Raw genomic sequence first — 15,290 nt, 5'->3', positions numbered from 1 at the left:
CTGCATTTTATTGAGTTTGATTCTTAATCCTTTTGGGGTGATAGTGGACTTCTATTGCTTTTTAAAAATATAACTGTTATGTGGTAGATTGACTTAAACTGTACTAATGTCCTTCTTTCTTTTCTGGTTTTAGTGGCAACTGCACCCCTGAGAAGGTAATTTATTCATTGTTTTCAAGTCTTTTTTACCATCAAAATGATTTTCTTTTAGAATATGTATGGATTCTTTTTAGACTTAAATGTAATAACATGTCTATTATTCATTATTTGGTTTGAGGAAATCTAGCATTCATTCATGAAACATTTATTGAACACCGACTATATAACTGGCACTATCCTGAGTGTTAGGAAAACAATAGAGAACAAAGCAGACAAAACTCCTTGTTCTCATGGAACTTAAATTCTAGTAAGAGAAGAAGGTGGGACCAATGGAATCAGAGGATTACACAGAATTCAGATCAACTCATGGCCTGGACTATGGATGGAAAGAAGGTGTTCTGACATGTTCATGCAACTGTGTATTCTCAGAGCACATATATGCTAAGCGAAGTACTTCTTAATTCAACTAAAATTTAACATGCGTGTTTGATTAAATTAGAATAAGACCAGAACTTACCCTTGTTAGGTAATAATCCAATCCAATACTAGAGTATTGGTTCTTAGAAATTTCCATCCAATATTAGAATATTGGTTCCTAGAAATTTCAGGGAAATATTTAATCAACTTGCTGGGGTTTTTTTTGGCATAAAATGGGACTATTAACTGTGAGATTTATTAATAGAAAATATGGAAATTTGCTGCGGGGCGCGTGTGGGGGGTTGGCGCCTGGGTGGCTCAGTCAGTTAAGCGTCTGACTTCAGCTCAGGTCACAATCCCCTGGTTCGTGACTTCAAGTCCCGCATCAGACTCTCCACTGACACTGTGGATCCTGCTTGGAATTCTATCTCTCTTCCTCCCTATCTCTCTGTCCCTCCCCTATTCTCTCTCTCTTAAAATAAATAAATGAACTAAAAAAATAATTGCTGGATCTAAGTCCTATCTATATAATATTGTTCCCCATCTGAATCTAGCTGTGATTCTTTAATAACATGAAAATTCGATCAGTATTAAATGTTCATACATTTATATATCACTCAGTTGACAAGAATGCAGTATTAGAATTTAGGGAGCGTGAACACATATGTAAATTATTATAAATAATTTTAAAAACCTTTAGCTTATAAACATGGGACAGAATAGCTTTAAATGCTCTAACATAAGTGCTGAAAGAATCCAGACAAGGAGAAAGTAGGATTTTGGAGTGATAGCACCCAAGAAAGAAGAATGTTGTTATATTGACCCGAGAAGAGGGACAACACATAGGCATATTTGATATGCACATTTGCAACTCCCAGATAGGGTCTCTAAAGGTCAGTGTACAGTCATTTGCATGTTGTTGATTTTGAATTCAGTTCTGGTAGATACGTGGAAGGAATCATTCACTGTGTGAGCAGAGGAGCCAGCTCTCTGATAACCTCATCTTATTGAATAATCGCTGTTTTCTGTGCTGTTGATAATTGAGTGTATGGTAACTCTCCTGAAGGGTCTTAAAGAGGGCCTCAATGTTTTCTTGTATACGTACACTGTAATTTTTTTGGAGATGCGCCAGTGGGAAACATGCAGTCCTAGTCTTTGTGGTCTTGGCTTCTTGCAGAGGTCCCATGATGTTGAAGATTGATGAAGAGAAAGCAGGGTCGCCCAGGGGTGGGAAATGATATGCACAAAGGTGCAGTGGAGGGGACGGCAGGAGGTCAGTTAGGGGAGCCTGAGAGGCATGTTAGGAAGAGAATTTGGGGCTGCTTTGGAAAGCTTGGAATCCGAACCGTAGTTGTAATCCGTGGTGGATTACCTTGCTCTCCTCTCTCAGACTCTACTTGTCAAGGGGAGAACTGGCATTGGTTAGAAAGTCTGCTGCCCTGTGCCACTGGGGGAAATTCTGTCTGCAAGTTGCAGGAGTGCATAAACAGCTGACTGTGGTCTGCTCCTTGTTAGCATAGGCCATGAGCTGCAGGGAATGGGGAACTATGGAGACTGATTGAGGTCACATTTAATAGGTAATAGAAAATTAGTCTGTATTCTTAAGCAGAAGAGAAAATGTGGGAAAAGGTAGTTCAGTGTTTGTTATTTCTAGAAGATGAATTGCCCCAGGATTAACTGAGACAGGGAGCTTAAGGGACCAATTAGATTACTACAGTAAGCATGATGAGAGAGAGTCTGGACTGCAGCAGTGGGCACAGTGGGTATGGAAAGATGAACAAATATAATAGGCAGTGCAGATGGGCAGGGCTTGGCAGGAGGAATGAGACAGACAGCGAGGATTGCAAAGTGACTTTAAACCTGGATGGTTTAATGGCTGTGACATAGCATAGAAATAGACACCTTGGATTGAGAGTCTGAATGGTTTTGGAGGGGATGGATTTGAGGTACTGGTGGGATATCTAAACGGAGTTAGATGAACACTCATGCCGACAAAATAAGATCTTTGATGAGCTACTCAGGCAGGATATCTAGGTTATAAAAAGCAGAGGAGATAACTGAAGTTAAGAGAGCAGTTAAAAGGGAAACAGACTAGGGGAGTGAGCTTTCTGGAAGATGGCAGAGGGAGGGAGCGAGGGAGGGGATGCACAGGGCAGCTGTGACCAAGTCACCTGATGAATACTTATAAGGAAGTGAAGGCGTGGGCCCACTGACCCCGCACTGCTGTCCCTATTGGCCTGATGGGTCTGTCTGCAGTAGCCCGAGCAGCTGTAACTGGAAGCTGAGCCACAGGCGTCAGTCTGTTTCTTCACCTCCGGTCTGGAGGACAGCAGTGGGCAACAGGCCGCATATGGAAGTCCCAGGTGCTCCTCCAGGTCCCCGTTTTTCTGATGCTCTGCCCGCCTATCACTATGCTGAGAGCTGGAGGTGCAGAGTTACTAGCTGCGAGTTAATGACACGAGTGCTGTACCCGTTATGCAACCTGCAAAGCGTGGCTGGCCATCTTCCCAAGGCAGAGCCACATGTCAGTGAGATGACGGTTTAGTTGTCTGTTGAGGTTTATTGTGCCGTGTGTGAGACCAGATGTGGTTCCCCGAGCCAAGGCATGTAAGATGCCTGAGGGGACCTTTTGCTTTGGGCCCTAGGAAGTGGGTGAGGATGTATGGATGGATCAGCATTGCTGGGGAAACCAAAGACTTGCTAGAGTAGCGGGCATAGCTACAGTTCATACATGTATTTTTTTCACACAATTGCACACTTTTTTTGTCCAATGTCCTGTGATATTTGTTGCCTTTCTAAGAGTAGAACTAAATATAGTAATATGTGAAAAATAAAAATAATTCTTATTTTTAGTTCTTTTCTTTCTTTCTTTCTTTCTTTCTTTCTTTCTTTCTTTCTTTCTTTCTTTCTTTTTCTTTTTAATACATCCACCCAGGAAATACCTTCATTGGATCAAGAGAAAACCAAACTTGAGCCTGGGCAACCCCAGCTCTCTCCAGGCATCTCAACGATTCACCTGCATCCACAGTTTCCAGGTAACCTCTGTTGATCTGTGTAATTTGTAAGAGTACTTGGGATAAAAAAGTGAGATAAGAATTCTTTTGTCTTTGATTTTAAACTATAATAAATCATTAGAACTCATAAATGATGTGCAGTGTGAGACATATACTTAAGTATGTTAATATACTCATAATATTAGTGTGAGGATGGTCTTGTAAGTTTTATAATGGTAAGAGGAAGATAAGTTTTTCCAGTATTTTCTGTGGCCAAGAGTAGCTCTATATGTGGAACGTTATTGAGGGTCATCGTTTGATGGGTCATTTTTCTTGGCTTTTGAATTGTTCACATATATTCTTGCTACATGTTGAAAGCGGGGCTATGTATTAATACCATGAGCTTTAGGGATCGATATCAGTTCTTAATTATCCAAGCACTACTGTGGTATGTTATGAGACTAAATTATGCTTGCGTTTTGAAATAGGATCTCGGTGCACCTAACAGGCTTTAATTTTTTCATCCCTCCTTCCTCATATAGTGGTGATTGAAAAAACATCACCTCCTGTGCCTGTGGAAGTAGCTCCTGAGGCTTCTACATCAAGTGCCAGCCAAGTGATTGCACCTACTCAAGTAACGGGTAGGTGTGCTGTTCCTTATGTTACATAGCCTGTGCAGGAGATGTGGGTCTGAGCCTCCTTTTAAATGGGGTATCAAAATTATGTCAAATGTATGAAGTTGCTCATGGCAGCGTTAGTCATCATAGCAAATATTTGGAAATAATCTAAATACTGTTAAAAAGGAGGAATCTTTAAATAATTTGTGGTACACATAAACAGTGAAATATCCCATAGCTATTAATGTTTTTTTTTTTTATTATTTTTTTCAGCTTATTTATTTGGAAAGTGGGAGAGGGGCAGAGAGAGAGGGAGAGAGAATCCTGAGCAGGTCCACACTGTCATTGCAGAGCCCGATGTGGGGCTTGAACTCACAAACCACCAGATCGTGACCTGAGCCAAAATTAAGAGTCAAACGCTCAACCGACTGAGCCACCTGGGTGCTCCGGCTATTAATGTTTTAAAAGAATATTTAATGTTATAAAGAGATGCCTGTGGCATAATAAGAAATACAGAACACAGTATGATTCTGGCTTTATTTTTTAAATGTTTACAAACACAGAAAAAGATACAAAAAGCACATCAAAGTGCTCAACCATCACCAGTTACTGGGATCGTGGGTCATCTGTTCTTCCATATATTTTTATGTATTTTCAAAATTCTTTATAATAACTTGAATCACTAGTAAACATTATAAAAATTTATAATGTGAAACAGATCAACAGCATATATGTTAATACCCTTAATGTAAAGCGAGCTCTTACAAATCAGCAATAAAAAATAATAGAAAAGTGGGGAAATAATATAATCAGATAATTTATAGAAAAAAAATTACCAAGAAACATATAATAGGCAATGTCAACTAGTAATCAAATAAATGCAAATTAAAATAATTATCAAAATAGCATTTAATTTTTACTAGAGTAAAATTGAGGTCAGGGGCGCCTGGGTGGCTCAGTCGATTAAGCGTCCGACTTTGGCTCAGGTCATGATCTCGCGGTTTGTGAGCTTGAGCCCCGCATCGGGTTCTGTGCTGACAGCTCAGCATGGAGCCTGCTTCAGATTCTGGGTCTCCCTGTCTCTCTGCCCCTCCCCTGCTCACACTCTGTCTCTCAAAAATAAATAAACATTAAAAATTAAAAATATATATATTTTTAAAAATTGAGGTAAAACACATGGCTGAAAGAAATGTAAACTGGTTTAACTCTTCTAGAAAGCACAAACTGGCAAAATGTATAAGAGACTCTTAAATACAGAGAACAAACAGGGTTGCTGGTGGGGAGGTGGGTGAGGGGGAATGGGTTAAATGGGGGATGGGCATTAAGGAGGGCACTTATTGGGATGAGCACTGGGTGTTACATGTAAGTGATGAATCACTAACTTCTATTCTTGAAACGATTACTGCACTATATGTTAACTAGCTCGGATTTAAATAAAATTAAGAAAAAAAAAGAATTTTAAAAAAGTTCAGAACTTTTGACCCAGTAATCTTATGTTAAAATATCTAGTGTGAGGAAATAATGTCCCCAAAGACTGAGACAATGATTTATATGAATGGATACTTACCACAGCATCAGGTATAATAGAGAAAAAGTGGAAATAATCTAAACATTTAACTATAGGGAAATAGATAATTATGTTACATCTATACATTGGAACATTATGCTGCCATCACATACAGTATTTTTGAAGTATTTTTATTAAAATCTAGCAGAAAATGGTCACAATACTGTTAAACACAAAATGAAGTATGGAAAAATGAAGGAAAGAGCACTTTGCCAATTATATAAAAAAGACTTACATATTGAGAACATACTGGAAGAAAATATGCCAGATATTAGCAGTGATTATTTTTATAGTAGGATCCAAGAGGTTTGGGGTGTTGTAGAATATTTTCTGTTTTCCATATACTCTATAGTGGACAAATATTTTTATATAGTCAGAAAGAGATCGCTAAAATGCATCATGCCAGAGTAAGGTCAGGATGAGGTTGGCAGGGTATAACAAGAGAAGCTAATAGAGGAAGGAGTGTGCAGCCTCTCTTAAGATAATCCTTCCTCAGAAACATGACACGAATGAATTTGCAAGTAAAAATTGTACTTCGTGTGTTAATTAGATGAATTATAGTGAGCATTTCACAGTGCCTGCCTATATCAAAGCATCAAGTTATAATCTTATATATATAAGGGTTTTATGTTAAAAACGATGGTACAATTATATAAAATATATATAATTTTTATATTAAAAACTTGGTCCATTTTCTCAAAAATGTGGATGTGAGTTCTCTTAGATATTTGAATTCAGACATCAGACTGAAAAGTGTTTTTAAAAAGCACCTTTGGGGGTGCCTGCGTGGCTCCTTAGGTTAAGCGTCTGACTGCAGCTCGGGTCACAATCTCACTGTTCATGAGTTCAAGCCCCGCTATCAGTGTGGAGCCCTCTTCGGATCTTCTGTCTGCCTGTCTCTCTGCCTCTCGCGACTTGCTCGTGCTCATTTTCTCTCTCTCTCTCTCCCTCTCTCTCTCTCCCTCCCTCTCTTTCTCTCTCTGTATCTCAAAAATAGACATTAAAATATTTTTTTAAAAAAGTAAAAAATAAAAAATAAAAAGCATCTTTGTGTCCGAGGATGAAATGCACTTCACAGAGATGTGCAGTCACATCAGGGTCTGCAGTGCATTTTTCTGTCGTTCAAGGCACCTGCACCCGGAGCCACAGCCTTGTCCACTTACTGGATGCCAACTGCTTTTTGCTTTTCCTCTTCATACTGTGTTAAGTTGTAGAGAAATAACAGCTCTTCTAATCACTTCTAGAATGATAAAATGAAGTGATAGTGTTTTTTTTTTTTTTTTAAATGGCCATGGCTAAAACAGTTACTCTATTCTGAAGTCATTTATGTGTCTGCTCACTTTATTAAACACATCTATAAGAGACTGCACCTTGGCACATCTTGGTCAACAAGGATCTTTTCACTGTTGATCTCATTATTAAAAAGGAAAATTGCAGTGTGACAATACATGGACAATTCACTAGGTCCAAATACTGTGTTTCTATATTTGTATTTTCCCATGTAAACGTACAGCTTTGTGCCTTTTTAACAATGGCTGACTTCAATGGATAGACTTCTTGCAAACTAGCTCTGCAGAGGTTAATTAAGTCTGGCTAGATAAATGTAGTTTCATCATTTAAATGCAGCTGTGTGAGGAATAACAAATTGAAGTTACTTAGCTTCAACTGAACTACAGAGCTGGTTTAAAAAAAAAAATGAAAGTAGCTGTGCTTTAAGAAGTTGTTAGAAGACAGCTTAATTTGAGTTTGGCAGAGATACAGGCCCGACATCTGCTATCACATGTTTGAAGCATGAATATTTCCTTCCAGGAAAAAAGTGATGTTAAAATTTTATGCAACATTTGTAGGTGTTCCTACTTCCTATAGTAGAAGAATCTTTCTGAAACAGCCCATGGGGAGAATATTAGAGCATTTGAATTAAAATGGCTTGCAGCTTTAGAGCTACACTGTAATCTGTAATCTACACTAGAACAAGAAGACTGTTTTGTATCAATTTTAATTTAAATCAAACTATAGATGTTCCCATTGGCTTTATGTGAGAGCCAGACACATAGATTGAGGGAGCAATCTGATCAGTTCTGTCAGGAGTATTATACAATGGCTCTTTCCCCTAAAACACAGAGGAGGTAACTCATGTTTGTCACTATTTATTAGTTTGTCTCATAAATTGAAGAAAGGAATAGAATAATACGTAGGAGTCTAAAATAAATAAAATCAGCTTCATATGGCTTAGTGATGATACATTTGTGATTGTGAAATTAGAAGTAGCCTTTTCAGATTTCTTCAGACACACTTTGACATGTAATAAAGTGAGCCACATACTTGCAAGAAATAAGTGTGATATTTTCCACTCTTAACAGCTGATTTGGTGGCTTGCAACATTACTGGTATACTGTTTCCAAATAAATTATACATTTCAGCATATAAATTCTTGATTTAACATAGTGTCTTAATAGCTCAAGGATAGGTTAGAAAATCAAACCTCTGGCAAATATCTACAAAGTGGAAACATCTGTTTCAATTGTTGTGGGACAGTTTATGCTCATTGTGGGGCAGTTAGGAAGCCAGGGCATTTTTGTAAACCTTTCCATGAGCTAACATTTGATGCCTTCCTCCTACTCTTCCCAAACTTCCTCCGTAGCCCTTGCATACCAGCCAGAAATTATTCTTTTGACTTCCATGACTGCTTTGTGGAGACCTTTGTAATTATCGTGGCCCAAACATTATAAAAACTATTGGCTCATCAGATCTTTTCCAGAACTCAGAACTGACCCCTTTAAAAAAAACGTTTGTCCCTAAAGCGTATTACTGGTGTCATTACAGCTTCTATAAACTATGTATGCTGTTGGAAAATGAACTCCTTTTTTTCATGTAAAATCATCATGCTTTAATATCTCCAGGATTTATTTATTTATTTACTTACTTACTTGAGTAATCATATGATGAGGAAACACATGCAAGATCAACATACTCATTTTCATATTTTGCCAAAAAACTTTATTTTTCGTTTAATTAAAAAAACATAATAAAGATACCAAACTCCTAAATCCACTGTTGGCCTTGGTGGTGGGATAAATAGAGTATTTGGTTTTCCCTTGGCTTTTGGTCATAGCTCTTTTCCCAAGATTCTAAATGGAATTCTAGTGAAAGAAGCAGAATATGGTTCTTGACTTGGAGAAAGTGAAGTTGCTTCAGAGGCACTTATAGTAGAGAAGGATCAGGTGGTCCTGAGGACCCGGGGGCATGTGATGGGTGTTAGGGAAGAGTCTCCTGGGAAGAATCTCTTGATCTCTCTGGGAAGCCAAACTGGCTAAAGAAGGCAAGACCTTTTCATTAGCCTAGAGTACCCCAGAGACCAATAATTAGTGCTGCCTTTGTGAGGCTTTGCCGTAATTCTTATGCTTATGTCTACATACAATCTGCTCAAAGAACTGTATGTTTCAACAGAAACTGCTTCATTCTGTGGGAAGAGGGTCACATATCTAAGTGTGACTGACCTCTTGGAAAAATAAAAAGACCTGTCTTTTGTCTTCGGAAAAATTAGAAGAACTTGCCAGCTGTTTTTCAAGACGGCCTTTTGGTATAACAGTACTTGCTAGAGAATGAAAATCTCCTAAGAGGGGAAAGCATGGGAAGAGGTAGTTAGGAGACTTGTGTTAAAAGTTCTAAGGTGTTTTGGAGGTGTTCTGACTCTCTGTTTGGAAGGGTGGAGTCCTGCTTAGCACATGGGCGGAAGGGAGCTCTGAGGCCGCACTGATGAAAGTTGCATTAATTCATTGCTTGTATTAAAAAATGGGACAAACAGGGTAGAAATCAAATACATTTTAGTAAATATCCCTCCACTCCTTTGATGTATCTCTTAGTACCCTCTAGTGGTGTCAGAGTAACATTTTCTTATATATGTTAGTGTCCTGCCAGCTGGGATCAACACTATCAAGCTATGTCTCTATATAGTTTATCTATGAGGTAATCAGCTAAAGATTCTCAAACATGCCTCATAAATATCCTCAGAGCCTCTATTTTAGATTCTACAGTGGAAGAAAGGCCATTTCCTAAGGTTTCGTCCTAAAACTAAAGAGTATAATTCTTAAGTATTTCTCCTGTTTTAGAGCTGTCAGAAGAAACAATTTAAATATGTTGGCACACCGTGGCATAGGAATGTATCGTATTTGAATTAAACATCACATACTTTTGATGGTTTTTGGTCGCACTTATAAATATTCCATTCTAAAGCTGTGCTTGAAAAGTTACAAATACTCGGTTATCAACAAATTGGTGTGTGTGGGCTTTGGGACACTGAGTTCTGCTCAAGCATTATATGAAAACCCCAGATTTATAGCCTTTGAACTTGTTCTGAATCCTTGTCCCTAATATATTAACTCATCTTCTAACTTTTCTCTTTGCAAACTGATCAATATGTCTCTTGTTTTAAGAAAATAGCAAAGTAGACTCTAAAGGAAGATTAGTCATTACAAAGAAAATCGAGAGAAGTAAATACCAGTAATTTTCAGAGCAGGCATCTACCTACAGTATGGAATAGAGGGTTAGAGATGTGATTTTCACACTGTTCTTCTAAAGAATTCCTATCATAGAGAAAAAAAAATCTTACCTGAGTATCTAGGATTATAATCAGGAGAAGGTGACCTTTTCCTTTCAGATTTTTGTGGCATAGAAAGGATAATTAAAAAAAATTTTTTTTAAATGTTTTTCATTTTTGAGAGAGAGGGAGAGAGAGACAGAGCATGAGTTGGGGAGGGGCAGCAAAAGAGGGAGACACAGAATCTGAAGCAGGCTCCAGGCTGTGAGCTGTCAGCACAGAGCCCAATGCAGGGCTCAAATTCATGAACCATGAGATCATGACCTGAGCTGAAGTCAGTCGCTTAACTGACTGGGCCATCCAGGTGCCCCAAGAAAGGATAATTTTTGTTAAGGAAGGCTTCGGATTATAAAAGTAATTCAAATGCTCATTGTAGAAATTTTGAAAAATGCAGAAAAATCTAAAGGAAATACCAATCCCCATAATCATAACCTGAGATTTATTTTCTTGTCTTTTGTGTAGTTTATAATTTAGATCATATTCTATATTTGTAACCAATTATATCTTTTAACGAATAAACATTTTCCTATCATGCCAGTGATTATATAATTATGCTATATATGTTTTATAATTCATTTTTTGTATACTGCCACTTAAGTTTAAGCCATCATGTTAATTACTAATGTTTTTAGCCTTCTGGGTTACTTTATTTTTTCCATCATTTTACATTATACGGACTAAAGCACTCTATTTTTCTGATAGTGAATTAATTAGCACATGTGGGCTCACAAAAGGTATAAGTAGTTTGTAAATGCGATGTGTGCCATCCAAGTAGATACCGCAGGTCTGTATTCATATGCTTCCTTGTAAAGTCCAGGGACTTTCCAGATGATTTGCACCAATTGTCTCAAAGTCACAGCATAGTGCCTAACACTTGATGAAAAATGAAGAATGTGGTTTGGGTTTTGGAAAGCTACCACAGCCGCAGCCCGCAGCCCTCGTTTAGGTCATTTCCATAGTGTTTGTTAAAGCTCTGATGGTCACATCCTCCTGCAGAATGCATGGTAGGTTATTGGTAATGGTAGCACACCTGTTTCTCATCTCAAACCAAAGACGCTTCCAACAAGGCGGTTGATGTAGCTTACCCTGCCTGAGACCACCCTCTTCTCACACTGGACTGCATGGGCTCCTGGCAGCATGCATTTTAAGCCTTGTTGACTTTGTGTTGACAATGAGGTAATAGCCCAGGACAACCTTGTTTTAATGTGCAGCTTCTTTGTTACATATTCTTAAATGATTTCCAAAGGAACAACATTTACAATGCTGTTAATAATATAATGGCTAGCTTTTTTTTTTTTAATACATAAAGGTATTTTGTTAATTCATTTACAATTCACTTTTAAATCTACAAATTAAAAAAAAATTCAGGTATATGGATTACTTACAAGAATTCTTCCCCCTTATTTCTTTTTTAAATTTTTGCTTATTTGTAAAAATATTTTTTAATTTAATTTTTTAAGAATTATTTTTAATGTTTATTCATTTTTTGAGAGACAGAGAGAGACAGAGCATGAGTGGGGGAGGAGCAGAGAGAGAGGGAGGTACAGAATCCGAAGCAGGCTCCAGGCTCTGAACTGATAGTACAGAGCCCAACGCGGGGCTCAAACTCACAAACCATGAGATGGTGACCTGAGCCAAAGTTGGACACTGAACCAACTGAGCCACCCAGGCGCCCCAAAATTATTTTTTAATTTTAAATATCAGTATAATTAATGTACAGTGTTACATTAGGTATACAATATAGTGATTCATGTATTCTATACATTACTCAGTGCTCCTCATGACAAATGTATCCTTAATCCCCATCTATTTCACCCATGTCCCCACCCACCTCCCCTCTGGTAACCATCAACTTGTTCTCTATAGCTAAGAGTCTGTGTCTTGGTTTGTCTTTTTTTCCCACTTTGTTCGTTTGTTTTGTTTCCTCAGTTCCACATATTAGTGAAATCATACTGTATTTGTCTTTCTCTGATTTATTTCGCTTAGCATTATATCCTGTAGATCCATCCATGCCATTGCAGATGGCAAGGTTTCATTCTTTTTTACAGCTGAATAATATGCCATTGTATAAATACCAAATCATCTTTATCCATTCATCTATTGATGGACACTTGGGCTGCCTCCATAGTTTGGCTGTTGTAAATAATGCTGCAATAAACATAGGGGTGCATGTATCCCTTTGAATTAGTATTTTCATATTCTTTGGGTAAATACCCAATAATGGAATTATTAGATCATATTGTATTTCTGTTTTTAACTTTTTGAGGAACAAAAACACCCTCTCCAACACTTGTCATTTCTTGTGTTGTTGATTTTAGCCATTCTGACAGGTGTGAGGTGATATCTCATTGTGGTTTGATTTGCATTTCCCTGATGATGAGTGATGCTGAACATCTTTTCATGGCCAACAGTCATCTGTAGGTCTTTGAAGAAATGTTTGTTCACGTCATCTACTTATTTTTAATTGGATCATTTGGGTTGTTTTTGGTGTTGAGGTGTATAAAAGCTTTATGTATTTTGGATACTAACCCCTTATCAGGATATATCATTTACAAATGTTTTCTCCCATTCAGTTAGTTGTCTTTTAGTTTTATTGTTTCCTTTGCTGTGTAGAAGGACATGGTCCCAATGGTTTATTTTTGCTTTTATTTCCCTTGACTCGGGGAACATATCTAGAAAACTATTGCTATGGCCAATGTCAGAGCAATTACTGTTTGTGCTCTCTTGTATGATTTTTATGGTTTCGGGTCTCACTTTTAGGTCTTCAATGGCTTTTACTGAACACGTACAATATGCCAGGCATTGGGCCATGTGCGTTATTTATCTTCTTTGAACCTGGTACTCAAGTTCATGCTCTGATTATTCCCATTTATTTCACCTGCAGAAAAGTGAGGGCTAGCATGCTTGAGTAACTTGCCCCTGTGTTACAGAGCTTAGAAAGGGTAGCCAGATTTGTGTTTTCAATGTCTAGAAGCCTGGGCTTCTACCAACTAGACTGTCCCTGCCTGACAATGCCATGATACCTTATTACAAAGTTCACTGAAAATAGATCATATAAGGGATGGAATTCCTCTCAGAAGGCCACTTTTGAGTCCTCAGGTAATTAAGGCCATTTTATGTCCTTTTGGTAAGTAAGCACATTTTGATGGCCTTTACCCAACATAGACTCCCGAGACCCTGTCTCTACCACAGTGTGTACCCACATGGAATGAGGCCAGTCTGCTCAGGCCTTATAGAAGAAGCAGGTCTCAAGCACCAGTCAGTAGGAGCACAAGGGGGAATTTAGCAGAGAAGATTGGGAAGAAGATTCTACTTTATCACTCTAAATATAATGATGTTGAAATTGGCAAATTAAGAGTAAGTTACGCCCAGAAGTTTTGCTTTGATTAGGAGTGGTAGATCTTTCTTGGGAACTAATGACAGATTTTGGAGGAGGTTGGACATAGTTGTTAGAAACTGAATTTGGCCTGCTAATGAATAAAAAGTTACTATATATTTTATCAGTAGAACTCACATGTTGGTTCAAAGTCCATCATGTCAAATGAACTGGAATGGGTAGAAACTCCTTGTGGGCCATCTTAGAAGTTGAAAAGATTTGATTGTCTTAAAATTCCCAAGGTGGCCTCTTTTATTATTATTATTTAATGTTTACATATTTTTGAAGGAGACAGAGACAGAGTGCAAGCGGGGGAAGGGCAGGGAGAGAGGGAGACACAGAATCCAAAGCAGGCTCCAGGCTCTGAGCTGTCAGCACACAGCCCGACACAGGGCTCAAACCCATGAGAACTGTGAGATAATGTCCTGAGCTGAAGTCGGACGCTTAACCGACTCAGCCACCCAGGCGCCCACCAAGGTGGCCTTTTTCTGACTTGCTATCCACTCCAGTTCATGTTAGAAGTTGTTTCATTAGGAATTATTGATGATCTTGGGTGTGACTAACTGAGCAATTATGAAGTAATCAAATGAATTTATACTTGATTTTAGAAGTCACCATACCTTTTTTATTGAACTCAAGTTGACACAATGTTGCATTAGATTCAGGTGTATAGGTTAGTCTTTCGGCAGGTCTGTTTGTTATGCTGTGCTCACCACAAGTGTAGCTACGATCTGTCCCCATACAACACTATTCCAGTACCATGGACTAGGTGCCCTGTGCTGTGCCTTTCATCCCAGTGGCAGCATCATTCCATAAGGAAAGCCTGTACCTCACATTCCACTTGACCCATTTGCCCATCCTCCCCCCATTCTGGCAACCATCAGTTTGTTCTGGGTATTTATAGGTATGTTTCTGTTTTTTTTTTTTATTTCTTTGCTCATTTTTTTTTAGATTCCATATGTAAGTGAAATCATGTGGTATTTGTCTTTCTCTGACTTATTTCAGATACTTAGCATTATACCCTCTAGGTACATCCACACTGTCACAAATAGCAAGATCTCACTCTTGTTTATGGCTGAGTAATAGTCCACTGTGTATATATACACCACATCCTCCTTATCTACTCATCTGTCAGTGGACACTTGGGTTGCTTCCATATCTTGGATGTTGTAAACAATGCTGCAAGAAACATATGGGTGCCTGTACCTTTTTGAATGAGTGTTTTTATTTTCTTTAGATAAATGAGAAGTGACCTGTGTCTTCTAATTGCATACCTGACGATAAGCTAATCAGGAAATACACAGGAATGGTTTGCAAGTGACAGTGAAATCTTTGTTGATGTCTTTTTTTTCTCTCTTATTTATTAAGAAATAAATGAATGTACTGTGAACCCTGACATCTGTGGAGCAGGACACTGCATTAACCTACCTGTGAGGTATACGTGTATATGCTATGAGGGCTACAAGTTCAGTGAGCAACAGAGGAAATGTGTTGGTAAGAGACACTTTTTCATGGATGAAATTATTGAAGATAAAACATTTCCACATTAAGAACATTTTCCCTGTGATTATCATGGGAAATGTTACTGTGTTTAATTTTTAAAAATTTCTGTCCCTGCACTAAAA

The 15,290-nt window shown here is 38.1% G+C and overlaps 1 protein-coding gene across 2 annotated transcripts in view; it reads left to right on the top strand.

The window, feature by feature from the left end:
• Positions 1-15,290, top strand: part of LTBP1 (latent transforming growth factor beta binding protein 1) — a 398,959-nt gene that overhangs the window by 271,395 nt on the left and 112,274 nt on the right. For both annotated transcript variants that reach the window (XM_042933279.1, XM_042933277.1), the window contains exons 13-16: positions 134-148; positions 3,443-3,550; positions 4,051-4,149; positions 15,034-15,159. In XM_042933279.1, the coding sequence (XP_042789213.1) occupies positions 134-148; positions 3,443-3,550; positions 4,051-4,149; positions 15,034-15,159 (348 nt within the window). The remainder of the gene's footprint in view (positions 1-133; positions 149-3,442; positions 3,551-4,050; positions 4,150-15,033; positions 15,160-15,290) is intronic.

This window comes from Panthera leo, chromosome A3, assembly GCF_018350215.1.
Source record: "Panthera leo isolate Ple1 chromosome A3, P.leo_Ple1_pat1.1, whole genome shotgun sequence".
Taxonomy (NCBI): domain Eukaryota; kingdom Metazoa; phylum Chordata; class Mammalia; order Carnivora; family Felidae; genus Panthera; species Panthera leo.
This window is presented reverse-complemented; position numbering and strand designations above follow the sequence as displayed.